Source organism: Notolabrus celidotus, chromosome 18, assembly GCF_009762535.1.
Source record: "Notolabrus celidotus isolate fNotCel1 chromosome 18, fNotCel1.pri, whole genome shotgun sequence".
Classification (NCBI taxonomy): Eukaryota; Metazoa; Chordata; class Actinopteri; order Labriformes; family Labridae; genus Notolabrus; species Notolabrus celidotus.
Genome location: NC_048289.1, coordinates 27,153,705 through 27,181,557, shown reverse-complemented (window position 1 = coordinate 27,181,557; position 27,853 = coordinate 27,153,705). Strand labels below are relative to the sequence as shown.

The following is a 27,853-nucleotide window of genomic DNA, read 5'->3' as shown; positions in this document are numbered from 1 at the left end:
TATCTTGTTTTAACCATGTATCATTTTATCAGTCTCTATTCTTTTGTGAAGCACTTTTGGGCTGCATGCTTGAATGTATGATAGGTGCTATATAAATAAAAATGAGTTGAGTTGAGAAGGTTCAATAAAAGTTGTGTTGAGTTAGCATTTCCAACATGGCGTCTCCAGAAACAGGATTTTTTCTGTAAGAACAGTTTAAGTTGTGTCATCTGCAACAAGACAATGTGTCTTATTTTACAGGCTTTTTGAGAAGTGTTTTCTAACTTCATCAGTTAAATCTTCAGTAATCTGTTGATCAATCCGCTCAGTTAATCTACACCTCTAGTTTTATTTCTAAAGCGAACACAATCAGCTCATTACACGAGAGTGCATGCTCAGTCAGACTGGAAACAGCTGGCTGACTGAGAAAGAGGGGGGGATTGTTGGATTTCAGAAGCCTTCCCCGACAGTAATATATATATCACCTTGCATGTCAGTGAAGGCCATGTGACCTGTGACATTCCGGTCGAGGATATAGACCGGGTAATGTAGACACTTCTTCGTTACACTAGCCGGCTGTGGAATGTGAATGCCAATATTCACCTCCGGAAACCAGCCGATCTTGCTTTTGGCTTTTGTCGTAAGGGTAGCATGAGTTCATACAGCCAGAGAGGTTGTGCTGTTTTCCGTAAACGCTGAAGAAGTTCAGGACACTGGAGATAAAGTTATTAGAGTCTTAAGTGTTTGATTTGCCGTATGTGATCTTATTGAAGCAGAATAAGGAGACAGATATACAACATAATGTTAGTGACTTGCTGGCTTGACTCTGGTGTCCCGAAAATGCCAAGACTTCAAAGACAGGTCCAGTGTCAACATGGCAAATGTCTCAGTCTCCTCATTATGCGGCACTTAGCCTCCCAGGAATGTGGTGAAGTTGTAAACAACAGATCCACAGAGCAAACAAGGGCTTTTATCCACACGTCCTTTGACATGAGCCGTGCTCCTGTTCTCTCTGTTTTCTCACGGGGTCAAATCGCAACACTGTACTTTACTCTCTCCCAGCTGACTTCAACACCTTGTCACCCGCCAGTTAACCTTGTATTTCAAACCCTATAGGGAGTCACATTAAAACAGACCTCTCCACCTGTTGCTGCTTCCCAACCTGTCATTGTAAATTCTGCAATCCCTCACTGCGTGTTTACTCAAACCAGACTGGAATAATTACCTCTTTCAAGGCTTCAGCAAGCACTCAGGGTCAAGCCCTTGGAGACTCACACTCTTATTTTGATGTCTTTATCAGATGCGTGCACACACTGGACTGAGTGGCAGAAAGTGTATCTCGACATGCATTATGTTGCTGTTGGGAGGACAGCTGCTGTCATTTGCGGTATGCTTCTGTCGCTGCATACCGGAGAGCTGTGAATAATCTCACTCCTGCAGGCAGATGGTCAGATGGCTCACAGATGTATAGACCTGCTGATTTACAAATCCAGATTTATATTAGAGGATGAAGCCAAGCACTGCAACATGTCAATGACCACAGTTAGTACTCACAGATCTAGATATGATGAAGCTAAGAGAACAGGAGCCTTTAAAGCACTAATGAGTCGTCATACTTCTAAACTTGTTGATGACTTATGAAGTAAATTAACCTGCTGTATGATCCGTAAATGCAAGATCTGGGAATTATATCATAATTTGATATAATCTGTCTGAACAGATTTTCACTGACCCATTTGGCCTTTGCGCTTGCTGCATGGAAATCTGAGCGGATTACATGTGGAGGTGTTATGGAGAATATTCCATCTAGCTTGTGAGGGGCCGCCGGGAGCTATTATCATATCCATTACACCAATCAAGTCCTTAAAAACCACACACATAAAGGAAGGAGCCGCTCACGTCTCAGCAATCTACTTAAAAACAAAGCCCTCACCAAAAACCTTTAACGCTGTCGCACAACGTTCAGATGGAAAAACTAGAGCTGCACTTCAGATAACGTTGTTCTGAATTGGCGGACTCGACAGATATGATGTTAAATTTTGACATAAAAGCTCAGCTTATCTTTAACCTCATTTCACCTTTTGAATCCTCTGGAAAATAGGGAGGCCTAGCCAAGTGGTCACATGGGCCTACTTGGTGAAAGAAACTCAAAACCAACACCTTCTGCGTCCAAGAACATGTGATGCGAGACACACAAACACACTCCAGCAGAGGAAGACAGTTTATACCTACCGCCTTACAGGTTACGCAAAGCACGAAATATGTATCAGATGTTTCCTAAAGCATAAGCAATGAGAGATGAAATATCATCAGTGGAGTGTAACGCACAAAGGTAATGAATCCTGAGTTCTGTATGAAACATCATGAACGCTCACTGGACTCAATCAACTTAAAAACACTTCCTCAGGAACCCCATTCATAACTATTAAATGTGCCCCACTCCTGAGGCTTCATCTTAAGAGCAGCAGATGCATCTAACATGAACACCAGCCATCACATCTTCCACTGTGTCCAAAAAATGTGCTTCCCCTGCAAGGAGCCAGGCTGTAGTCCCACACCACTGATTTGAGTGGCATTGGATTAACAGCAGAGAAACTGTGTCTTTGAGCATCCACAGCATCACAGTATCTTGCCCATCTGCCATGAAGACATGGGCTAAAAATACAACTTTGCCCCAGTGGGAGGAGGCATAGTGGGGTTGAGAAGGTTGCAAAGTGTCCACACTGGGCATTACAGCCAAGACACTGGAGAGGGAATATACACCTGGCAGGTGCAGACATGAGGCCGCTCTGATGCTTGTGATTTGTTTTCCTTCTCTTTCTCTCTCTCTCTCTCTCTCTCTCTCTCTGTCTGTAACACAATAAAGCAGAGAGACAGTGGTTCAACGCTGCAAGAGCATGCAGCTCCACAACACAAGAAGTCCCATGCTTTCTCATGCATAAGTACTGTTGAGACGCCATAAATCTACCAATGCCAAATTTGACCCAAGCTCAATTACAGGTCTGTTTATTTATAGAACAAAGCACCCATATTAAAACACATCTTTGTATTTGATTTTTTATCAGCTGGTTTGAGAACCAAGACAAAAACATTTTGTAGGGACAAACTGTGTTACCATTTCCTTAAATTAAAGTATCCTTGTATCATAAAACAGCTAAATAGATGTTACTTGATTAAAAAAAAACTAGGTAAGTGAAGTTATTCATGCAGAGAATTTGAGGCATTTCACAAAAAAGCATAAATGAGCTATCTTCAAATCAGGAATGAGTCCAATTAAAGCAAATAAAGGAAAGCATTAAAGTCATAAGAGGCTGGCAGTAAAGGCAGAAAGGTGAACCAGAACTTAGCCCATCATCAGAGCCATTTGGCACCTGCCAGTAAACCCTTCAACCTGCAGAAAACTGTTATATTCTGAGCTTCATACAGGACTCAACTCTGAGCTCAATGCCTGCCTGAAGACAACAGACTCAGGTGGCAGCTTACCTTGCACAGTAAAGCAAATATTCCAACAGAATCCAAGTATTGTAGAAAAACAAATCCAGTGTTCCGTCAAGCCTCACGCCGAGGACGTAATTCTCCCCCTGTGGCAGCCAGTGCGGGGCTGCAGGACAGCTGTTGCTGACGCAGTCTGGTGTCCTGCAGTGAAACCGGAGGAGTCCAGTCCAGGTAGGATCAGATCAGAACTTTGACACTTCTGCAGAGGAACACGTCTCATTCCCACACAGCTGGTGGCTTCTGCAAGCATTTACAGTTGTGGTAGAAAGTTAATAAGCTGGTTTGTGAGAGCTGAGGTGCAGCTGCAGCGCCGCAGATGAAACCTTCGGCTGGGATGAGCCTGCTGCAGAGACTGCAAAACAAGAAGCATAGAATTACCATACTTAAATATCTCTCTTTCTTTTAATAATGTGTCTGTGTATCTTATTTCATGCCTTCTTTATTTATGTTTTGTTTTATTGAAGGTGCCTTCTTTAATTCTTTTTTAACACATTCATGGTACTATTCTACCCAGTGTAGCACTTTGTAAAGATGTGAAAATGCTTTATGAGAAAGTTTTTCTTTGCAGTGTTAAATTAATCCTGCAAAGACTGGTTTTAAAGAATTCCTCATTTATGATGTGTTTATTGTTTTTTTAAAATGTACTTTTAAATGTGAACAACTCCTAATTCATGCCAGAAACACTTTCACTTCCACAAGACAGCTCATAAATTAATTTGCAATATAATTTACAACACAAATCTTGAGCACAGGTACTTGGTTGTGACATGTTTTGAAATCACAGAGTTGTTTGAAGAGTTTGTGTTTGATGGATATGTGGAAGGGTGACGTCTTTTATCGTCTGTCAGAGAAAATAGAAGTTCATGAAAAGGTGGAGAATATGAGCAGCTTGTTTACAATGAAACCAAGGCCTAAAACTTTACATTTGAAAAGAAAAGTATCCACAAAAACCTACATTAGGAGGAGGTACCTAAACGACCACAAGAGGGCAGTGTAGTTGGTTTTAATGTTCTAAATATTTGTTTTATTCACACTCTTAACAGTGCATTTTGTGATTACTTACTCCTTATTACTTCCTTTTGAATAAAAACACACTTTAACAAAAATGTGGACACCATGTTAAAATGTCAGGGTGTCATTCACATTGTAAATAAATTGGCTTTATAGGAAACAAAAGTTTAAATTCCTGTCTTTCAAACACAGAATAAGAAAAAAATCCCTCAAAGATGGAATTAAGTATCCTTCAAAGGTTAATTTATCTAAACTTTTTTTTATCATGTGACAAAAACTCTCTATAGGTGCAGTAAGATGGACAGGGCGCTACCCAGCCCAGGGGATGAGTCCTCCTGGTGATGCAGTGCTATATTTGGCTGAAAGGTGTGTAGTATGATTATACAAGGAAAATGATATCTGTGATTACAAATGCTAACTGTGTGTCATCTGTTTCTTGGAAATGGAGCCCGCTTGCAATTCCCCCACCTTCTCCTCTCCCATGTGTGTCGAGAGTCCCTGCTTGAAGACGAGGCGCTTCTACAATTACAATACATATAGCCTAATAAAGAAATCTGACCCAGGGTTTGTTAGATTGAGTGGACATGAATGTTCTACATTCACAGTTTTGTGAATTTATAACTAGAGTTGATGCAGTGGGTTGCAGTTGTATAGAAAGGGTAAAGTAATGGTTCATATAAAGTTTGTATCAATCAATCAGACTTTATTTGTAAAGCACTTTTCCTATTGCTTATTGCTTAATCTGTCATAACCAAACCATAATCACACATCTCAACCTGTCACTACTGAATCATTTTTTAATACTGCCTGTAATTACCACTCTTTACACCATTTGTAACATTTGTAGATATATCAAATTTGTGTTCAATCTTTATATATCAATTTTTATTTTTACTTATTTTATTTTACTTACTGAAACTTATTCTCGATTGTACTTATGTCTGGGTTGCTGCAACAACTGAATTAAAGGAATAAAGGAATATCTTATCTTATCCTATATGATGTAACACAAAGTGCTGTACATAAAAAAATAACAAAAATTTAATACATTAAAAATACAAAAAAAATAAGATGATCCCCCCATCCAAATCCCAGCCCCAGCACCGACTCCAAACCCACCCCACAATCCATATGTAAGGTTAAGACATGATATATGCAAAAAGAAAAATGTAATAAATAATAATAATAATAATAATAATAATAATAATAATAATAATAATTATTATTATTATTATTATTATTATTATTATTATAGATAATAATAATAATAATAATAATAATAATAATAATAATAATAATAATAATAGTAATAATAATAATAATAATAATAATAATAAATGAAAAAGTTACTGAACAAGCTGAGGGAAAGGTTTTCATGATATCTTAAAGAGGAAACATTGGAGGTAAAATAAGATGTTAAAACTCAGTAAAAGAAACTAAGATACTACACTCAAAGTAAATAAAACAGAATAAAATATTAAAATGCTGAGAGTTGATTTGACTTTTATGAAACAGTTTTGTAATACCAACCTTTATTGAGTCTGTTTTCTCCCCATGTGGTCTGGAAAATGAAGAAATGTTAAATCTGGATGCAAGTTAGCCTAAAAGCTAGGTCTGGGTTATTTCTTAATGCCTTTAATTGCTTCATTTTCCTATGAAGGATCATAAAGAATCGCCTTAGTATTATGATTTCAATTCCTCTTGTTAATATTTGTTTTTAATATTTGTTGTAGAGGTAGATTTATGAAGTAAGGGAAGTATTAGAGATAGTAGGAACCTTAAAAAACTGAGGGGAGCGTTAATAACGGGACGCCGTTACCATGGAGACTTAACGGCTACATCCGGATACTCATCTAAACGGTTTGTTTGGGGCGATGTCTTCTCTTGTCTTGTTTGGTTAATTAATAGTGTTACAAAACCTAACGTACTTATATACTTGATAAATAAAACAGTGTAGTGTTACTTTTTAATGTGTAGTTAAACACTGACGTGGATAAAAGCCACTAAAGGTTCCGCTCCTCTATCTGACGAGAGCGGTGCGTCGCTGAAATGTGTCCCCTGTATAAAACAGTCAACAGGGTGTTTTATTTTCTGTTCATATGTGTTATTTTAAGTTTTTTTTAACTTCCCACACAGGGAACTATGGACTCGGAGTATTTAAAAACACACCTAGGGAAATGTCTGAAAGACGGACTGGCGGAAGTGGCCGAGCAGCGTCCAGTGAACCCCATCCTGTACCTCGCCCACTGGCTCTACAAGTACAACGATAATGTGCAGTACGAGGAGCAGGTGAGCTGCTGTGCTGTAACCTGCCACCAGGGGGCGCTAGTATACAACACACTAGTCTGTGTCAGTGATATTTAATTTCACCAGTGCATATTTATAATGAATTTTCAAAAAACAGTGTCTAATTTAGTTTATTCTAAAATTGTATTTAACTAATGTTACAATGCATGGATAATTTAGACATACTTTATCCATCCAGGGGCGATACAGTTATTAATAATAATAATAATAATAATAATAATAATAATAATAATAATAATAATAATAATACATTTATTTATATAGCACTTTTCAAAACACAGTTACAAAGTGCTTCACACAAAGGGTACAAATAGACAGGGAGATTAAAATGGCATTAGAAGCAGGGAAAAACATTATGTGTTGGACCTGAGCTGTTAAAAGTGCTTGAAAAATACAGTGAGGTCGTGCTGAAATTACAGTCAGTAAAACAATTGAGCCACTAAAAGAGTAAAACTGGACACAGAATAAAACTAATTAAAAACAAATTAAAAACAAACAGAACATTAAAATCAGCTTATTTATTCTTGAAATGCATTTCTATAAAAGTAAGTTTTTAAGAGTGATTTAAAAGCAGGTACTGTTTGAGCCGACCTCAATTCCTCAGGTAGGGCCATAGTTGTGGGGCCCTGACTAAAAATGCCCTGTCACCTTTGGTGACAATCTGTAAAAATGTTAAGATGATAAAATCTAATTAATAACTAAATAAGAATTAAATAATCCACAATAAAGAAATACAAAATAAAGACATAAAATTGATGGAAAATAATATATATTTGTCTACAATAATTAAAAATAACACAGTGTATACTTAAAAAAGTGACTAAAATTTGAACTAGATAATAAATGAATAAAGTAAGATAGAATAAGACTCAGTTAAAAGCGAGTCTAAAACAGGAGGTCTTGAGTTTGCTTTTAAAAACATTTATGCTCTGTGCAGCCCTCAGATCTTCAGGTAGGGTGTTCCACAGAGGGGCCGTAATGATAAAAAGCTGCCTCATCCTGAGTCTTTGTTCTCCTAGGAAACACTGCTCTCAGCTTTAAACCGCCCAGAATCAAAGCTTCTTCTGCTCTGACCTCCACCGCCTCTCTCTACAACTACTACTACTACCTCAAAGCCTTGATCTCCAATAGGTTTGGAAGGCTGTAGTAAAGCAGTAAACAGACTCAGACTGTCTAAGCTCCTCAGGCTGACAGCTAAAAAGTTACCAAGCTTAGCAAGGTTTGGCAAACACAAACCTTTTACCTCTAGCTTAGACTAAGACACTATCACTGACAGGGGAAGGATCAAGCTTGTTACAAGCCTTTAAAAGGTGTCTGAGTTTGTAGAAATAGATATCGAGCATGCTGAAAGTTGCATAAGGGTAATTTTTGTAAGTCTAAGTCACAGGCTTTTTGTTTGTTTGCAGAAAAAGGCTGATCTGGAACTCCAGAGGGAGGAGCAGGCGAAGGCCAGAGAGGAGGCGTTACACCAGGAGGAGCCAAAAACCAGCGAGGCCTCGGAGGAGTCTAAGAAAGTATGTCGTGTCCACATAACACATAACACTCATACTTCTTTGAACACAGAATCTTTTTGTCAACATCTTAAATATAACAGTTTTCTTTTTCTGCCTAAGGGACTCATGAGACTTTTGTTTTTATTTCTTTATACTTGTTTAAATATTGTCTCTTCAGCATTTAGACGTGACATGATCCCCCTTTATCCCTGTTTTGAGAAGTTTATTTTAAGCAAAGATCAAGTGCTAGGACAAACATCAAATCAAGGGTGAAGACAGGAAGGTCCAGGAAAGCAAAGTCATCACTGTAATGTACTCCACAAGCTTAAACCCCAGTTGGATTTCATTAAAAATAACTCAGCATGTCATTTTGAGACACTTCAGAAAGATATCATGATCACATCAACAGATCTCTGAGCAGGAATCTTCAGGGTCTGAAACACCCGCACCAGCTTCAACAGGAGCTGCTGAGGATAACAAACCTGCAACAGAAGAGACACCAAACCCTCCTGATCAAGAAATCCAGCAGGAAACAGAGGAACACAAAACAGAAGCTCAGGATAATGACGCCAAACCAGAGGTGACAAAAAGTAGATCTCAAGTTTTGCTTCCTCTTGTGCATGATTCATGTTTGAGAATCTTGTGTTGTGCCAGGTGAAGGATACGGATGAAATAACCGATCCAGAGTCTCCTGAGGTGAAAGATTTGGAGGCCAGCAGATCTTCCCTCTCTGAGGTCAAAGAGGAGTCTGCGGATGAGCCTGATGAAAAACCTGAAACAGAGCAGAGGAGCGATGAAGCAGCAGAAGAGAAAACTGAGGTGGAACCAACTGAGAATCAAGAAGATGAGAAAGAAAGGAGTGAGGAGAAAGACGTTGACCAAGAGGACAAGGTGAGTTCACTTTGAGAGTTAAATCTACAACACATGGAAAGTTGTGATGCTCAGATGTTTATCTTACTTGTTGTTCTCTCTCTGCAGGTGGTTGATGAAGCTAACACTGAATCTGAGCAGACAGAAGCTTCACAACCGACTCCCCGCCAAGACGCTGATGACTCAAAAACAGACAAAACAGAAGAGCAGCACGACAAACAAAGCTCTGGTTCTCCTGAACCTCAACACACTGAGGAGGTGAAGAAATACATGCTCTGTGCGGCTGATTTGAATCGCTGATATTTACAGATTCAGGATGCAAGAAAAGCAGGATAACAAGTCAGGAAAGACGACAAGATAAGGAGGAAGATTAAAGGGCAGAGCGAGCTGAAGATAAACATGACAGGCCAGCTGAGGACAGACAGCTGAGGAGATTAGGAGGATGTGTTCAGAAAGGAGGAGGGAAATACAGACAGGAGTCAGACCTACTCAGTCAAATGGATATTGAAAGAGTACCTTGTAAAATCTAAAAAACTGCTGCTTTAAGCCTCTTAAATGTCAGAATCTGCTGCTTGTGTCATTCATGATGATAAATTAGGAGACTCTGTTATCAGCTGTGATTAAAATCCTGTTTTCTACACCACACTGTTTCCATAACAGGATGAGCTGACAACTCAAACTGGAGAGGAGGCGCAGAAACCAGTCACTCCATCTCCTCAAGACCAAGACAAGGTGTTACAATATTTCTGTCTTAGAGGTAGAAGTGTTGATTTTAAGAACAAACATGCCAAAGCAGCAGGAGACAGTGTGTCAGTCAGTCATGCAGACAGGGGGAACTGTGATGTGTAACGCTTGACATGATCATATCATCTCAGGAGACAGACGATCAACGCAGCAGTGAGGCCGCTGATAACTCGGCTCCGGCTGACAGCGACGCAGCAGCAGCAGAGGAGAGGGAGAAACCTGTGGCTCCACAAGAGGAAGCTTAAGCCTCTCCTTCTGATGTGGAAGACAAGCAGGGGAAGGTAGAGAACTGATCACAAGTGGAATAGATGAATGATCCATTTAATTTGTAAATAAAGTCACAAACAAATGCTTTTCTTGTTGTTGTAGCTGTTAGAATTGTGTCACTGCTTTGTGTTGTTTTCTAGGAAGAAGATATAAAGCAGCTGTTTGATGATCCAATATGAAGGTTAAATAACTCCAGAATCTGGTGGATGTATTGTATGAATATGAAATATGTTAGTGTTAACTCTAAAAATAAACATTTATCACACTGTATTTGTTCATTCAGTTGTGTGCATGTGACTTATACTTTACATACAGTACAATGAAATCCCACATCCAGCTCAATCTGGAGCTAATTCAGCTGGTTGCAACATCTCATTTTGATTGTGCAAACTTGCAACATGTGAGATATAACTGTATGACTGTGCAGATTTCCTTTTCCTCATTGACCTCTGAACCTCAAAGAGGAGGAACATTTTTGCACAATGTGACTTTTGTACTTGAAATCGTTAGTTTCACGGTTTCCACGCTGCAGACTGGAGGACTGCGTCACTGATCAGACGCAGCTGTAATCAGGAGTCCTGATCAGAACAGCTGGGAGGATCCGAGCTGGAGTTTAAATGCGCTTTAGTGTCTGTGCAGCGTCAGATCAGCTGCAGGGTTGATGGTAGAAGATGCATTAAGACGATAATCAGACAGAGAGGAGATATGGCGACGGCTATCATCGCCAACGCCGTGGCGACTATCGGCAGCCTCTTCGCTGGAGTCACGAACTACTTCACTGACATGTTCCTGACTCCTCCACTGAAGGCAACTCTGAAGCATTTAGAGGAGACTGACCTCAAGACTCTGCAGGGGGGTACGTCAAAAATCTTTCTTATATGTCTAACACATGCTAATCTCTTATGAGTCAGACTTTATTACATTTGAGTGTGGTGTTGAAAGGAGACATTGTGGAGTTGGAATGCAGCATTAGTGTTGCTCAACTCTTTAAACCTTTCTCCTGATTTCTTCTTCTCTCAGACACCAGAACCCTGAAAGCCAGGAGTCTGTGGCAGAGCTCTGGAGCTGTCATCATGGCAGTGAGGAGGCCTGGATGATTTTTGTGCAGAGAGGTAAACACAGTTTTTCAAAGCTCTTATTATGGTCTATGGGATTTTTTTCCCCACCTTTTTTAAACAATGATCTCCCTGAAAAGAGAATTTTTATGTAACAATGTTAGCCTTAAATATTCTTCAGTTACCTTTTGAAGCTTTTTTCTTATTCTGTTTGCATCAAGCAGAATATTCAGATCCTAGACTCCATGTTTTTTCTCTTAAATCTGCACCCCCCCCCCCCCCCCCCCCCTAAAATAAATAATATATAATATAATATAATAATAATTATACAAAATAATCTAAAAAAATATCAATAATAAGAAAAATGCATTGCATCTTCCACGCAAATATGTAGTCCAAAGTGTTTACCCAAACAAAAAACACACAACAAACAAGTAAAACCAAATAAAAATGTTGATGTTTGATATAAAACAAACATTAGGATATAATGCATTCCAAAACAAAGTTGAAACCAATTTAAAGCTAATAAAGCAAAAAGATATTTCTTTTCATTTTCTTTTAAAAAATCCAAGAGAGTCTGCTGTTCTAAATTATGGAACAGGCTCCCCCTGGATCGTGGGACCATTAAAAACTCCAATTAATCGATTTCATCTGCATTTTGTAAAATTTTGCAGAAAACTCAGCCTGAAAAGATGGAAACACCCCTAGGGCTTAACATCAAGTTTTATAAGTTTGAACAGGGTTTTATTGGAATAAGATTAAATGAACTTGTAGCCCAATTTAAGAAAACAAAATCACATGACTCTCATACTAGAGCAAACAGAGGCAGCAAAAGTTAAAAGATCCAAAACAAATGCAGCTGGAGTGAAATAACAGTCCATTACATTTAAAGATGCATGTCATTATAAAGGACTGCAGATACATCTGTGAACTGTGGCAAGAAAACAGGTTTAAAAAGATGGAGTGATTTAATTTGGAGGTAAGAAGGCAAAATGAGGCATGGCATAACAATTTAAACTTAAATCTAACAATAACAAATCTAATCATAAGAAATCTGAAACAAATCTTCCAACTACACACACAAAAGGCTGATTATGAACCAGCTGAAATGTGAAGTGTATTCTTAGTAACAGATCTAATGGAGGGTCTTTTTGTTGTCTCTGTCTGCAGGAGGCTGCAGAGCTGTCCTCTCTCAAACCCCAGCTGGATCAGCTCGGGGTCCCTCTGTTTGCTGTGGTGAAGGAGGACGTCGGCACCGAGGTCCAGAACTTCAGACCATACTTCAAAGGGGAGATCTTCTTGGATGAAAAGGTAGATTTTTGTAATGAATTAAAACATTGTTTCATCACCTTCCTCATGATGCCGGGTTTTTCGACCTTTTTAAACCAGATTTTACCAGATCCCCAGCATCATTAATTAGAACACACTGGAGTCATTCATAGTGTGTGGAGAATCAGTTTAGATCTGCATGAATCAGTCAAAGCTTCTTGTTTGTCTTTGCCTTGCAGAAGAGGTTTTATGGACCCCGTGAGAGGAAGCTTGGCCTCTTGGGGTTCATGCGTGTTGGCGTGTGGATGAACGGCCTGAGGGCCTTCAGGAACGGCTTCTTTGGAAATGTTTCAGGAGAGGGCTTCGTGCTTGGCGGAGTCTATGTCATTGGTCGAGGGCAGCAGGTAAACTGACCCTGTAAAATCTCACCTTCAGCTCTTTTCATTTCTTTTCTGTCGAGGAGAACCACACATTGATTTTTACTCTCTTGCAGGGAATACTTCTGGAGCACAGAGAGATTGAATTTGGGGACAAAGTCAACCCTGAGCATGTCATCTGGGCTGCAAGAAGAATATCACAAGAGCTTCGCCCTATAGAGAACAGACAAAGCTCAGATGGTCACTGGTAGATAACTGATCTAGTATCTTAATGAGAGCAGCAAAAGTTAAAGAAAGAGATGATGGAAGTGCAGAAGGTAAACGGCAGTGTAAGTTTTTGTGACGCAGGTTTGTTGGTGTATTGGTCTCAGGATACAGTTTGCAGTATGACTTCGTAGTACAAGGATCTGAGTGTGTTCATGATGGTCTGTCTTTAAACTCAACAGAGGAAGCAGGCCTGATACCTGACACTCAGCTTTCAGATATTGCTCTGTGATACTTTGACTTTGTTACCCTGAGCGCCAAGAAACCACAACCTTTGGAAAATAAAGCTTTGCTTTGTGATCGACATTTTGTTCTCTTGTGATTTCACTGCTTGGGGAAAGTTGTCCAGATGTTTGATGTTTTCTCTGAAGTTTTTGGGTGAAGGGTTGGACCATTTTCAAAGCCAGCATCACCATGTAGGATCAGTATTTCATGCTGTTTTATCTCCCTCTTGATCCATTCACACTAAACCATGCATCCTCTTTTAGTGTGTTTGCATTGAACTAAATGTGAACCTACAGTACTGTTGAATGGCTTCATTATTAAGGTTTTCATGAAGTACATTTTATAAGTAATAAGCATTTATATTTCTGTACTGGTGATGATGACAGCATGTTTATATCTGCACTGAGTAACTGTATAAAACTATTGTACTACAGAAAAGGCATCTCTGGAAGTAAAAGCCAATCGCAGCTTCATTGGGCGAGAGGTTGAGTACACCACGGACAGGTCGCCAGTCCATTACAGGGCTTATTTATGTACATGTGTGTTTATATCTTAAAATGTTTCAATACTGTTCCTCATTGCTTTAATGGAAACCTAAATCTCAATTAATCTTAAATTGGTTTAATTTTCTACACTTTTAAGAAAATAAAAGCAAAGTTTGACTTGCATAAATGCACAGAAAACATGTCCAACAAGTCATGGAGATAAAAAGCTGTTTTAAAAAATATATATCCTAATAGGCTAATAATTCTTACAAAGGCTAGTATTTAAGAATTAAGACCTGTCAACAAATCTGAAGTTTATTCTTGACTTAAAATTTGAAACTGTAAATCTGCACAAATACCTGGCAACTTGAGGAACTGAGTGGCATAATAGTGATGACTACAGCTTTCAATTTACACTCTTTACCACCAAATTAATTGAATATATCAGAAGTTGTATATTTTCTTTTTGCAGATAATACTCAAACCACTTTGTTTTAACGTGATAAACAAAGAATGTCATGTTTTAAAAGGACATGAAAGGAGTCAGCGGTCATTTATACACTCTAAAATAAAATGATACTTTCATTGATTTCAGTTTCTAAAAACGCTGGTGTCTAATGCTGCGTTCACGTGCTCCTTGGATGGTCCCAGTTTACAAGTTGAGAAGTCGTTCTTTGGTGTTCACGTGCTTTCACTTGGGGAAACTTGGGTTTTACTTTTACCTGACTGTTTAATCAAAATGTGCTTTAACAGCCATACTTGATTTGATATAGGCTAAAGGGTTAAATGCCAAACTAATGTTAATAAATAACTCTATATGGGCAAGTATCAGAATCAGAATCAGAATAAGAATACTTTATTTATCCAGGTAAGAAATTCAGTTGTTACAGAATGCTCTTATACATAGTATGAAAAAGTCAAAATATTAATAGACAGGAGAATTTATAAGATATAAATATGAATGAAAGAAAATAAATTGGATTAATAAGTATATACAGAAACGCAGAATAATAATGCTACCATGTTACAAATTATGTTTAAGTAAAAGTTGATAAGCATGCGCGAGTAAATTAGAAGTTTTTTAACATTAACAAAAACAAGAGTTTCCATGTTGGGGAGGCGTTCACGTGCATTTTCCACATCGGAAGGTCGTTTTTCCGATATATCCGACCCCACGTGAATGCAGCATAATTGTTTGCATGTCGATTGACAAATCTGCCGTCCAATCAATTATATACCATCTCCTGCAAATCAGCCAATCAGCGTGTCAGGGGGCGGATCTGGAGAAATGTCCCAGCCAGGTGCGACTGATCGATGAGTTCAGTGTGGGCTGAGAGAGGTTACTGTGAACTTATGAGTGAATTTACTGAATACAGGATGAGTTTAAGAGACATCATGGACACCTATAGCTGTCATCTGTTGGTGTGTGATCATCAGTGTGTGTTGTGTGTTAGAATTTAAACGGAACAATTCAGGAGAGCGACTTTGTTTGACGCGTTGAAGCGCAGAATGCGTGGTGAGTATTCTCCTTTCATGGATTCATTTCCTTCTCATGTGTTCAAAGAGTCTACAGTCATTCTTCAGAGTGTTTGATAATACAGGGTAACAAACATGGAAGTTGCTTGACAGATTAGGAGGCAAATATACGTAATTTAAATCCATCTCCATGGTTACACACTGAATGTTGAGCGTCATCTCTTTACGCAGCCGCTTAGACGCGTCGCTGTCCGAGGTGCTGAAAGTGAAGCAGCGTGAGACGCTCGGGGGAAACCCACGAGGACACACAGGGTTAGTTAAATGACATGTTACCATGGTATCAACACCATGTGACATCCGGACTCTTAAGAAGGTCATGTCAGGGATAAATAAACCCATTAAATCCGGGTTCTGTCCGCAGTCCAGGTGAGGAATACTGAGACCTTTATGGCTTTTTCAACAGACTACTAAACTCCAGAGTCCAGATACTTGGTATGTTGATGCATTGCTGGTTTTCTGAAGTGTTTGTCTATCCATGAACTGTTGTTGTTTATTGTGAGCAGCGGTGGACAGTAACAGAGTAAATTTAAAGAGCATTTTTGAGCATCTGTACTTTGCTTGAGTATTGTTTTTTTGGGGAACTTATTAGTTTAGTTTATTTATTATTCATCGTGTCATGCACCGAAAAAGTGCCCAGCCCATATGGACTTACATGACACTACAAAAACAAAACCAAATAGGAGCAACAACATAAGAAGAATAACAAAAAGAATAAGAAGAGAGTGGTTACAATACTGCACATGTCCAGCAATGACCTAAAGTCATTAAAAAGCATAGTGGTACACTATAGACATTTGACAGTGACAACAACTAAATCAGACATAGAGTGTGCTTCTACGCTGCTGCACAGCATTTAACACAAACTGAGAAAACTGGAACACTTTGTGAGTAAACAGAAACTGAAGTCTGTCTTCATTGGACATGCAAAACAAATCAGGACAGTTTTCTGATTTTTTGTTGAAAAGGAGGCGCCTGAGATCATGATATGATGGATAGTAGAATAAAAATGCATTTCATTTTCAACTTCCTCCAGATCACACAAGGAACACTTTCTCTCCTCTTCAGTATTACTTTAGTTTTACTCCACAACATGCAGAAGACAATTATTGTACTTTTGACTCCACTACATTTCTATCAATGCTCTAGTTACTCACTACTTTTGCTTTGACGTCAGCTCATGAATTTCTTTCTCTTTTCTGAAATCCCTCGGTTGAACGTGGAGCAAACAGAGAGCACATTTCACTCAGATCAGGCAGTTCATTTAGAGGTGGTAATGATGGCTATAATTCTCCACCTGAGCACCCGTGTCCATATCTTCAGCCCGTGTTAGAGGTTTATGAAAAGAAGAATGATATGTATTGTTTGAAATGTTCTCCCTGTTTCCCACTCTTCCCAAAAATTCCCAGTCCAACCTGAGAAAGCGTGTTGAGCTATGTAACATTTGTTTAATTCCAGATCAACATTTCAAACTAAGTTGTCAGTGCTTGCCTTGAAGTAACTTAGTTGCTGTTTTTAGAGATTTCAAGTAATGTTTTCTAAATAAACATGATGTACTCCTATGCAATCTTGACTGCATTTATGTATTGTGAAAATACAACGTTTTGAGATTTTTTAAGAAGTACTTTGAATGCTTAAGTATTTTTAAAAGGAAGTACTTCAGTACTTTAACTCAAGTAACAATCTGACAGAGCAACTTTCACTTGTATTGGAGTAATATTTGACCAGGAGGATCTATACTTTGACTTAAGTAATGAAGCTGTGTACTTTGTCCACCACTGATTGTGAGGCTCAGACAGGTGAGAGAGATGCATCATGGGCGGGGATGGACCAAAGAGTGACTCCAAGGAGACAAAGAATCAGCTGTCATGTCACAAAGAAACCTGCATGGGTGAGTCATTAACTAGTTCAGTCTTCTTGAAAGCTATTAAAGGTCTATCATTATGCGTGTGTGTATGTGTGTGTGTGTGTGTTTGTGTGTGTGTGTGTGTGTGATCCTCTGTGAATGTAATGCAGTCTCAGTATGTGTAGTGGATCATATCGACTAAGGATCCCCTTCCCTCTGCTGTATGCCGCCGTAGACTCCTCCACCTGGAGCTGAGCCCGCAGTGGAGCGTCGTGTGTGAAAGGAGACCCCGCCAGCCTCCATGGCTCACTCGTCAGACCCGTCCCGCAGGGAGAAGACCCCTGGGAACCAAGGGTCACACACGGCTACACGCAACCTCTTACGGAAGAAGGAGCAGCGCCGGCGTGGAATCCGATCCTCGTCGCCCATGGGCCGGGTCATCCTCATCAACTCTCCTGTGGATGGTGAGGAAAAATGATGCTGGCTGCGGATTAAAACCTACACTCTGTTTTTTATTATATTCGATCGTTAAGAATTGTTGGGGTGTCTTTTAGAATTTGGGACAGTCAAAGAAAGATAAATGTGCAGAACTTTTAAGAGAAGCTTTGTTTGGCATGATCAGACTTGAAGAAGCTTTGCACAGCATGAGAGTCACAACATGAAATAATGTCTTTAAAGGTGCATACGTCAACAATAGTCAATATATAGAGATATATTACCAAAACTATGAGCCAAAAACACAACAGACCCTCTTGTTTATGTATCATTAAAAACAGTAGAAAGTTTGTACTTTTAGAGACATCAAAATGTATCTTTTACAGTTTTTAATCTGTGAGTTAAACACATTCAATCCAGAAATGCAGATATATATTTGATTGTGTTTGGAAAGCTAATCTAAGGGAGCTGTTGATGTGCACCCAAAGTGTTTAAATCAATCAACTTTCCTTCACTTGGTTCTTTTCCTAACTCTGTCTCAGTGGATAAATAAGATCTTGAAAAGATGCACCTCTAACATGGATTGAGTTGTTGATAGTCCTTATATTTGTTCCAAGCAGATAATGATTTAAAAAGAAATCAAAAGTAAGACCTGAAAGTGAAACACTCGAGCTTAATCTGTTATTTGTCTCTACTGTGGAATAAAACTCCTCCGAGGTTGGATTAATCAGATCAGTCCAATCATTAGCTGATATCCTATAAGTCTGTGTCTGCTATAAAAAGACTCAGGCTGTGCTTTGAAGGCTGCTCTCTCTTGTGCTTCTCAGAGATACTTTCACGTCTCTCTCTCTCTGGAGCACAGATCAGAGCGTTTTGACTAAAGATGGCAGACTAGTTTGACTTCTGGTTCAGTAAACATAAATAACTCTCAAGTCAAAACACTCTCAAGAGAGACGTGGTGAAGACAACAGCAGGGATACAACACAACGACACAAACAGATCAGTAATGTAGATTTCAGAGGCGCCTGTTTAGCTCAGTTGGTAGAGGAGGCACTCAATGAGAGGCTGCAGTCTTTATCAGAGGATCCAGGTCCTGACAGGATGTGCTACATGTCATCCCCACTCCGTCCCCACATTTCCTCTCTCTCTCCCTCCCTCAAGCAGTCCCATCCAGTGAGGGTTGTTTGTCCCTGAATAGAGTAAACAGATTAAAGACTTTAGTTTAATTTCAAAAACACCCTGAAAGCTCTTTGTTTCGATGTCCAGAGGCAGAGACTTTCACAGTATGGTACATAAAAACAGAAAGCTCTCTGGCTGGTATATCTGCTTTCCACTTCTCCCTATCAGAGATGGTTGGGGTCCAGTTGCTCCTCTGGCTGCTCTCACATCTGTGCCCACTAACTGTCATTATTCCCCCACTTTCAAGACCAGCCTGAGACCACACTAACGTTTTTGCCACAGTGTCAACAGGCAGAGATGAAATGTGCTGGACTCCGTTCTGTGGATTGATTTGATATGATGTGTTTGTTCCTAGTGTTGCTTCTGCTGTAGAGAATTACTTACTACTGTTATGGGCTTTCGACCAATCAGAATCAAGTCTTTGGCTTCATTCATGTTTTTCATATCTTCAGGTGGAGATGACTGCGAGGACCTCCACACCATCACAGTGGATAAAAGTGTGGACGGAAAACTTGGCTTCAGCGTGCGAGGCGGCTCCGAACACGGCCTCAGCATCTTTGTCAGCAAGGTGGAGGACAACAGCACAGCAGGTAATGTAACATCCTGGTATTCATGTTATCCCTGCTTTGTTTTCCTCGTGTTGCTCTTTAAAAGTGCTAATGTGTTTGTTTTCTCTTCTGCGTGTCGTTTGTGGACAGAGGAGGCCGGCCTGCTGGTAGGAGACAAACTGGTGGAGGTGAACGGAGTCAGTCTGGAGAGCATCACGATGAGCAGCGCTGTGAAGGTCCTGACAGGAAACAACAGGCTGAGGATGGTGGTGAGGCGTGTTGGGAAAGTACCCGGCATTCGCTACTCCAAGGAGAAGACCACCTGGTAATGAAGAAACGACTCCTGTGATGTCTCAATGGGAAGAAATATCAGAGCGGAGAATCAGGATGTGCACTGTTTGTTTTCCAGGGTGGATTTGATCCACAGAAGGATGGTGGTGGAGGAGAGCGGACAGACGCCTTCAGAGGTGAGCTCAGGAAGCGCTCTGCAGAGGATCGTCCACCTCTACACCACCTCAGACGACTACTGCCTCGGCTTCAACATCCGCGGGGGAAAGGAGTTCGGTCTGGGGATCTACGTCTCCAAGTACGTCCCTCTACCTTTGACTGCAGGTCTTTAAAATGAGACTAGTCCACTCAAAGCAACCAACTTTTGTTGCTTTGTTTCAGACTGGATCCTGGAGGTCTGGCGGAGCAGAATGGAATAAAGATGGGGGACCAGATCATGGCGGCCAATGGAGTGAGCTTTGAGGACATCAGCCACAGCAGTGCAGTGGAGGTGCTGAAGAGCCACACACACATCATGCTGACCATCAAGGTGAGAGCTCCATGGACTGTAAAAAAAATATGGAAGACCTGAAGGCCCCAAATCTATATTATTTTAATATAGACAAAAGGAGGCAACTGTCAGAGCATGAGTGTGCCCCATGTACAGAGGGTATCGTCCTTATTGCAGCGGTTGCTAGTTCCACTTCCAGCCACAACTCTTCCCTCGCTCTCTCCTCTCCACATATCCTGTCTCTCCTCAGCCGTCTGATAAATAATTTCAAATGCCTGAAAACTTCCAGAAATTAAGACAAAAGCTAAAAAAAATCAAACTTCATGTGCCACACTTTACATGTTTATGTTCCTGTGACCTAAAAGTTAATTATCAAAACTTTTTAAATTACCTTTTCAAACTTTTCAAACTCATAAAATGCATCATCAAGGCAAGGCAGCTTACGAAAAATTTACATAGGAAAAAAATGGTGTGAGATTTTATTTTATTGTTTTTTAATCTTATTTATGTGCCTTTTATTGAAAGGACAACTGGAGAAAGACAGGAAATGTGGGGAGTAGAGAGTAGAGGAAGACATGCAACAAACGGTCACAGCCAGGGATCAAACTGCAACCTCTTTACTTGGGGCACGCTTAGACTGTTAGGCTGGCGGCACCCCTAAAATGAGATTTAAAAGCAATTAGCAATAAAGATCATAATAAAAGTTTATAATAGAGTATAAAATGAAATTTTAAATAGAGGAAGAATTTATTTGAGTCTTTGAGATTAATTAAAAATGAAGAGAGTGATTGAACAACTACTCTAATGTGGAAACTTCAACTGGAACAGATTTAATTTTTAATTTAAAGCTCCTGTGAGGAGTTTTTATCTGGATATGAAACAGACTGTAATTAATCTTGTTTGCCTCTTTATGTGACCAAGAACACAGGCATGATAATGATATGTTTAATATGTGTTACCACGGCCTCCAAGGAGTGAACAGATAAGATGATTCACAGCAGGCTTCAGGATCAGCCTTTCCTTTTCACTTTCCCCTCAGCAAAGATCCACAGAGTGATACACTCAATTGTTAGAGATTAGATTGTTCACCAGAAAACTCGACTTCCACATGCACAAGACAAGATCAGCAAAGAGATAAGACCTAACACTTTATCCACAGGAGGCACCAAATCCTTACAGGAATAAAGTTTCTCACGGGAGGGGGCTTAGCATGTTGGGCGTAGGCGATGGTCGCTGATTCTCCTGACCATGACCTCTGGCTTCATGTCCTCGACCTCTCTCTGATCCCTCTCTTCAGCTGACGAGTTTATTTTTGATTTTATTGGTTTTGCAAAAATACCTGCTGTATAGCGCCCCCTATTGGTTTAAATTGAAGCCCCTCGCAATACTTTCACCTACATGCATGAAATTTTTTTTCCATATCTATCAGGCCAAAATCTACAACAAAAAGTCTATTATTGTCGTTGTGAAATCCAAACAGGAAGTGCAGAAATATTTTTTGAATGTTTGAATTTGGCGTTTCAGTGATTTTGGCAACCTATTTGACCTATTAACCTATCTGAAAGAATCCAGCCTACAATTTTTCTCAGTTAAAGTTCTACAACGCTCAGCATATAGTAGACACATCGAAGATTGAATATTGTTAGAGGCATATTGCTGGGTTGAAAATTGTGGGCGTGGCAGATGTTGAAAGTTGAAACTTTTGTGTCCAATTAGTGTCCCAGAGAGGCAAAAAAGCCCCAAAAATATAACTTACAGAAAAAAAAATCCTCTAAGAAGCCTAAAAATGAAATAATTTCTGCCTCAATGATTCATTGAAACTGAGACAAAATAACAAAGGTCATTATGACTATCAGCTGCTTCCAGCAACAGTAGAATAAAGACTTATCTCCATGATATCTGTAAACTTTAATTAAGAAAAAGTCAGAGCCATCATGTTGCATTTGATAACATGATGTTAATATGCAGAAGTAAAGATGTCTCAGTTGTTCCTGTGTGAAAGACAAGCTGTCTCTTTATTCAGAGAGCACGTTGGTTCTTTTATTTCTACTTCATCATAAACCTCACGCAGTAACCTCCTGAACCGTCTCCTCTGTTCTGTCACGCCGGGCTGAGCCGCCCCTCGGTGGACGTGGCGTCTGTTCGCCTGACAGCTGGCATGCAGTCGTAATATTCCTCGCTCACTTTACTTGTCGCAGCTTGGGTTTCGCTCTGTGAAAAATAGCCAGGGCGTGTGCATTATTCACCAGGCAGCCGGGATCAGGTGCTGATCAAAGCTTAGAGGCGTGTTTTGGAGCATGTTTTGTGTCAGGATCGCTCACTTTTGAAACAAGAACTGGAGTCAAACAAGCGTCCTGACCGTCTGAAGCTTCCTGAAAGTCAAACAAGGGGAAAAGGAGTTGTGGTTTTGGCTCTTTGTTCGCTTCTAGAGTTACTCTTTATCAAATATAGCATCCTATAAAAGTTTCAGGATCTCTTCTGCATCTCATTTGCATATCTGTGTCCATATCTCCACAGGAAGCAGGACGATACCCGGCTTATAAAGAGATGGTGGCAGAGTACAGGTGGCTCAATAAGCGTACGTATCCGCTCTGTGCTTGATAAAGAACAAATGAAATCCTCTCATGATTGGATGCATTTCAATCTCCTTCTCTTCTCCCCCAGTGGCCAATGGCACCCAGAAATCTTCCTCTCAGGGTTCAGGCTCCACCTCCTCCGTCTCCTCTCTGTCGTCTGGGACTCCGGTCAGCTCTCTCAGCGGCCTGTCGCAGGTCATGTTCCCTCCCAGCATGCCGTTTGGTTCGGACATGGTGGATGTTTGCATCTCCACAGAGGACCTGAGGTCAGAGTTTAAGACAAACTAGTATTTCATACAACTTTTAACTTGCTCTTAGATTTTACAATAGTCACATTTAAGTTAACCAACCAAGCCAAACACACTGCAACAGCTGAGGAAAGTTAAATCCAGAGGAACAGGCTGCAACTTCAGAAATGTTGGAACAAGAAAAACACATGAAATAAACCTAAACGAATAAAACAATAGAAACATATTGAGAATAAAACACATGCTTCAGGGAGACAAACAGTAATATCAGCAGCAAACTGGTGCAAAGTCAAAGCACACAGACCCAGAAAACAAGCTCAGCAGCAAAGGGGGCGCTAAGAAAAACTGCTTTGACAAGAGGGAGAGCGAGAAAGTGATGATTTATATGAATTTACTGCTCATGACCATGTGGCAACCTCCCGGGTTGAAAGATGAAGCTGGTGCAGAAGTGCAAAAAACTGCAGTTCCTTATGTGTCCACTTGAGGCTGACTCTAAAAGCCGAGGAATCCCCACAAACACCCTCTGTGTGTGTTTGTTTGTGTTGTCCAGGTTTGAGTCAGAGCGGACAGAGACCGCCATCCAGACAGACCTTCCCTCTCACCGGCCGAGTCTGGACACAACTCGCAGCCTGGGTCCGACCACTCTGCTCAGAGACACGGCCATCAGACGAGAGGAGGAACAGACCAGAGGGAGGAAAGAGTCCACAAAGACAGCCGTGCTGATGGCTCTAAGCAGGCCGAGCAGACCGATCAGCAGATCCCAGAGCCAGGTCACCATAGAAGGTAGGGTGCAGGGAGAGCGGGTTGTGTATAAGAAGGTGGAATACTTAAACCATGTGAATGACCTGCTGCTGCTCTCCAATCACAGAGATCAATCAGAAGAAGGATAAGAAGCAGAAAGGGAAGGACCCGGAGGAGAAGAGCACCCTGCAGCGCTCAAAGACTTTGGTCAACCTGCTTTTCAAGGGTGGACGAAAGAGAGACACGGTCAGGGCAAGATCCAAGTCCCCGTTTAAAGACAAGACCAGCAAAGGTAGCGTGACATAAAGTGCATCATCAGAGTTTCTCGCCCTGCTGTTTGACTGTTTTAGTTTTTCTTTAGCAGCTGTTTGGAAAATAACTGTTGAGGCTTAAACTTCATCATTCAGTGTAAAGGTTTACTCTGGATGACCCTGTGTTAGAGAGGTAGAGATATATCAGATGAGCAGACTCTGGTTCCCCTCTGTGATGTTTTCAGAGGGACGACAGGTCGGTGCGATGCCAAATAAAGAGATGCTCAGCACAGTGGACGACATGGCGCGCAGGCTGCTGACAGACGAGGAGGTGGACGCTGTGATGAAGACGTGCCGAAGGGTAAAAAGCTGTTTAAAAAAAGCTTGTAAAAGTCATTCTGTAAAAACATCATATATCTCGTGACCTTAGATCCTCCGCTGGGGCACTTCTGGTCGTTCCAAAGTCAAGGCTCAAATCCAAAGGGGATTGAGCGTTCTCTATCAGAGCCCCTCGACTTTGGAAAGACCAGAAGCGCCCCACCTGAGGATCAGTGACACCTTTTAAATCTCTTCTTAAGACTCATTTTTACAGACTTGCTTTTCTGTGACTTCACCCTTTAACTGCTTTTATTTGTATTGATCTATTTATTCAATTAATTTGAATGTATTTATTTGAATATTTCTTGTTTTATTATTTCTTTTTTCAATTATTATTTTAATGTTCTAAATCTTTTTTTATTTTCTCTGATGTGATGTTGTCTTCTTCTTAAAACCTTGTTTGCCTTTATTTATTTATTTTAAAAACCTCTATAACAATGATTTATTCGTCTACTGTTTCGTCACTTTATTCTGTTTAAATTGGGTTTATTCTTTTTAACATTTTGTGTTATATTTTGTTTTTTGCATCGTTAGAATTTCTACACTCCTGAAGTCTGCCATGCTTTGTTTGTAGAAGCACTTTCAGTAAACATTTGACATATAAGTTAAGGATTTATATTCTTCCTCTCATCAGTACATAACAGAGCGCTCTGTGGAGAACTTGATACGCCACCTGCTGGCCGTGCTGGACCGCCCTGAGAAGCTGCTGCTGCTGAGGGAGGTCAGGTAAGGAACTCAGGGATGCGTTTTAACACAAAACATGAATCAAATCAGTCTGCTGGTTTATCTCCATAAGAAGCTTCATTGAGCTCATACTGCTCTGAAATTATGAACAGACGTCTGAATTCACAACATGAGGACATTCTTTACACCTTCTTCTTCTATCTGAATATTCCCCTTAAAGACTCTGCTACAATAAGGATGACTCAGCGTTTTCTTCTTCCTCAGGATGCTGCTTCCTCCCGCCGACCTGACCACGTTCAATAACTTGGTGAGCCCGCTCGAAGGCGAGGCCTACGACATCCTCAAGTACCGCTCAAGTGAGGACTACGGCACATGATGATGATGCGTGATGTTATAACTTTTCAGATGAACAAATGTGGTGACACTTTGTTCTCTTCTCTCTGTGCTGTAGTTAAAACTCCTCCTCTTCGCTCGCCCATGTCTGGTAGAGCGCCGAAACGACGACTCATCACTCCCATCCCAGGTCAGTATCCCTCAGCTCAGACACAACACTGCTGCAGGTTTGATTTTTAGCTTTCAGACTTAAGTTTTCAGTGATATACTAGGATTGGTGTAGTAGTGGAGGTATGAAACTGCATGACACACACATCTCTGTAGAGATCCAGTTCCCTCCACATGCTGATCCATCCTGTGTTTCCATCCAGACTTCAGAGGAGGCTTCGAGCTCCACACTGCTGAGGAGGTGGAGAAGGAGAGCAACCTCCTGGATCAGCTGGAGAAGCTCAGTGTCTCTGGGCTCCAGAAACCCAGAGACAGACCCACCTCCCCCAGATCCTTCACCCAGCTGCTGGACATACCCGTGGACGAGTACGACACAGAGACCTCAGACTTAAGACCGTCCTCTGCCAGCCCCACGCTCCCAAACTGGCTGTTGACCCGCAGCGAGGACTCCCGCCCTCCTCTCCGGACCAACATCGGTACCATCCGCTCCGTCCACTTCGACGAGGTTTCACTGCACTCCACCTTAGAAAGACGAAGATCCCCGTCTAGAAACGGACACACCAAGGGACGAAAGAAGAGCGCAGACAGCGATAGAGAATCTGTGTTCACGTTGCAGAGCGCGGCTCGCAGGAGTCGACCGCCGCTGTCTCAGGTTTTCAGTTCGGATCAGAGGACGGGGAGCGAGCAGGTGAACGGACATCAGGATAGATCTGAGAACAGACTCAATGGATCCGAGCCAGGACCGGAGTACAAACTCAAAACTGTCACCATCTCAAAGACCAAACAGTCCCTGGGTAAATGTCAAAGTCTGAGAGACTGGAATCATATTCTGAAATCATTCAATTGATCTTATTTTAAAGGCTCAGTTCACCTAAATGAAAAACACAGGACCAAGGAGAAAGTTTATAACTACCTCTCTTGTGTTTTTGGTGATTCAGGCATCAGCATATCAGGGGGGATGGAGTCAAAGGTTCAGCCCATGGTGAAGATCGAGAAGATCTTTCCTGGAGGAGCCGCCTCCACCTGTGAAGTTCTCAAGGTGATACAAAGTTCTTTCAATATCTCATAGATCGCGGTTTAATTCTTCATAAGATCACATTTCCCTGAAATATGTAAGCACAACAGGTTTAAACTAATGAAATGAAATCATGCAAATGTGCAGAACTTTTAAATAGTTTCCTTTATCATTCTGAATCTGAATTCCTGTGAAGAATCTTCTACTCTCAAGGCGAGAACTTCTCTCAAAACTATCCAGTTAAACCGTCCCTTCTCGTGTCCTCAGGCCGGGTTTGAGTTGGTGTCCGTGGACGCCGTCTCCCTGCAAGGAGTCACCCACCTGCACGCCGTGGACATCATCAGGAAAGCCTTCAGCAACAAGGCCAGAGACCCTATGGTGCTGGTGGTCAAAGTCCCCAAGAACATTTCAAAGGAGACGCACTCTTGAGGCGCTCGTCATGAGAGACGGGGACGTGGACTTCATCACATGCGGCTACACGCTGAGGTCAGGTATGCAACACTGCCATACTTTTTTAAGCTCAGTGTGAGGACATGGACTCTGATGATGACTGACGGAAAAACGCATGAGCCCACGTATAAGAGGAGTGTGCAGGAAGAGAGATGCAGTACAGTATTTACAGGACTGAAAACCTGAACCGTGGTGCTCCTGAGGCCTTTTCAGTTTAGGTTGGACTCTTTTATCTATTGAGAAATAAATGTGTCATGGATCAGCAGTGTATGTCTTTACATCTTAAAGCTAGGGTTGGTAGCCACGGAAAACTAGCATTCATTTGAATGTAGCATTTCCTCGGGACTCAGTCTTTGATTGGTTTCATAATTTGGATCCTGATGGCCGGGATTGGTTAGTGTTTTCCCAGGTTTACTCCGGCTGTAGATAGCAGCTTTTTGAAGAACACATTATGTATTGATTGCCATCGGGGCATAAAGATCATTTTAACCAGTATAACAAAGTGTATCTAAATCTGACTACCAACCCCAGCTTTAATATTTAAATGTGCAAGATGATAAATTGAAACCTGAGTGCCTTTAAAAGGCCTACATACTGTACTTAATGTCCATGTTGAATGTAATACAAAGTTTGACCTGTAGAGGGCAGACAAGAGCTGCTCAGAGAAGAAGTAGACCACTACATTGAATAAATGTTAGTTTAATCAGTGCTGTAAACTTAGTATCCAGGTTGCCATTGAAGAGAGTTATAAGTAAAATAAAAGTTTCATGTCCTGGGTGAATCATGACAAAAATAAAAAGCTACTCCTACAAACTCTCCTCAGAGATGTTTAATTTGTTGCTTTTATAA

General features: G+C 40.7%; 4 protein-coding genes across 10 annotated transcripts in view; 3 read left to right on the top strand and 1 right to left on the bottom strand.

Moving 5' to 3' along the window:
• scn4aa (sodium channel, voltage-gated, type IV, alpha, a) overlaps window positions 1-6,110 on the bottom strand; it is a 30,765-nt gene extending 24,655 nt beyond the window's left edge. Inside the window, exons 1-2 of the mRNA XM_034707449.1 lie at window positions 6,016-6,110; window positions 3,463-3,826 (exon numbers count right to left, since the gene is read on the bottom strand). The gene's annotated coding sequence lies outside the window, so the exon portion shown is untranslated. The remainder of the gene's footprint in view (window positions 1-3,462; window positions 3,827-6,015) is intronic.
• Window positions 6,111-6,257: 147 nt separating this feature from the next.
• Window positions 6,258-10,436, top strand: dydc2 (DPY30 domain containing 2). Of its 2 annotated transcripts, none has more exons than XM_034707445.1 (9): window positions 6,258-6,345; window positions 6,622-6,774; window positions 8,199-8,306; window positions 8,695-8,865; window positions 8,940-9,176; window positions 9,264-9,413; window positions 9,816-9,887; window positions 10,031-10,180; window positions 10,307-10,436. In XM_034707445.1, the coding sequence occupies exons 2-8, from the start codon at window positions 6,628-6,630 to the stop codon at window positions 10,142-10,144; spliced, it is 999 nt and encodes a 332-aa protein (XP_034563336.1). In that variant the 5' UTR covers window positions 6,258-6,345; window positions 6,622-6,627; the 3' UTR covers window positions 10,145-10,180; window positions 10,307-10,436. The 2 variants fall into 2 exon arrangements, with proteins under 2 accessions (XP_034563336.1, XP_034563337.1); XM_034707446.1 differs by lacking the exon at window positions 6,258-6,345 and adding an exon at window positions 6,365-6,521.
• Window positions 10,437-10,770: 334 nt separating this feature from the next.
• Window positions 10,771-13,437, top strand: LOC117829774 (peroxiredoxin-like 2A). Its single transcript, XM_034707447.1, has 5 exons — window positions 10,771-11,022; window positions 11,187-11,278; window positions 12,392-12,532; window positions 12,730-12,894; window positions 12,984-13,437. The coding sequence occupies exons 1-5, from the start codon at window positions 10,872-10,874 to the stop codon at window positions 13,116-13,118; spliced, it is 684 nt and encodes a 227-aa protein (XP_034563338.1). The 5' UTR covers window positions 10,771-10,871; the 3' UTR covers window positions 13,119-13,437.
• Window positions 13,438-15,066: 1,629 nt separating this feature from the next.
• LOC117830058 (PDZ domain-containing protein 7-like) lies at window positions 15,067-27,826 on the top strand. Of its 6 annotated transcripts, XM_034707969.1 has the most exons (20): window positions 15,067-15,357; window positions 15,549-15,629; window positions 15,744-15,809; window positions 17,164-17,265; window positions 17,456-17,684; window positions 19,287-19,424; window positions 19,533-19,707; window positions 19,792-19,968; window positions 20,052-20,199; window positions 22,678-22,738; window positions 22,825-23,002; window positions 23,535-23,767; window positions 23,853-24,017; window positions 24,222-24,337; window positions 24,989-25,080; window positions 25,303-25,394; window positions 25,490-25,561; window positions 25,743-26,333; window positions 26,478-26,578; window positions 26,822-27,383. In XM_034707969.1, the coding sequence occupies exons 5-20, from the start codon at window positions 17,522-17,524 to the stop codon at window positions 26,981-26,983; spliced, it is 2,664 nt and encodes an 887-aa protein (XP_034563860.1). In that variant the 5' UTR covers window positions 15,067-15,357; window positions 15,549-15,629; window positions 15,744-15,809; window positions 17,164-17,265; window positions 17,456-17,521; the 3' UTR covers window positions 26,984-27,383. The 6 variants fall into 6 exon arrangements, with proteins under 6 accessions (XP_034563860.1, XP_034563862.1, XP_034563861.1 ...); XM_034707971.1 differs by lacking the exon at window positions 15,744-15,809 and having other exon boundaries at window positions 15,549-15,743; window positions 17,170-17,265; XM_034707970.1 differs by lacking the exon at window positions 15,744-15,809 and having other exon boundaries at window positions 15,549-15,743.
• Window positions 27,827-27,853: the final 27 nt, after the last annotated feature.

Excerpts from the sequence above, each read along its gene's own strand:
- dydc2 (XM_034707445.1), top strand. The coding sequence starts at position 6,628 with ATGGACTCGGAGTATTTAAAAACACACCTAGGGAAATGTCTGAAAGAC. Across the intron at positions 6,775-8,198 it reads ATGTGCAGTACGAGGAGCAG|AAAAAGGCTGATCTGGAACT; the intron begins GTGAGCTGCTGT and ends GTTTGTTTGCAG. Across the intron at positions 8,307-8,694 it reads CCTCGGAGGAGTCTAAGAAA|ATCTCTGAGCAGGAATCTTC; the intron begins GTATGTCGTGTC and ends TCACATCAACAG.
- LOC117830058 (XM_034707968.1), top strand. The coding sequence starts at position 17,522 with ATGGCTCACTCGTCAGACCCGTCCCGCAGGGAGAAGACCCCTGGGAAC. Across the intron at positions 22,739-22,824 it reads GTACAGGTGGCTCAATAAGC|TGGCCAATGGCACCCAGAAA; the intron begins GTACGTATCCGC and ends CTTCTCCCCCAG. Across the intron at positions 25,562-25,742 it reads ACTCATCACTCCCATCCCAG|ACTTCAGAGGAGGCTTCGAG; the intron begins GTCAGTATCCCT and ends GTTTCCATCCAG.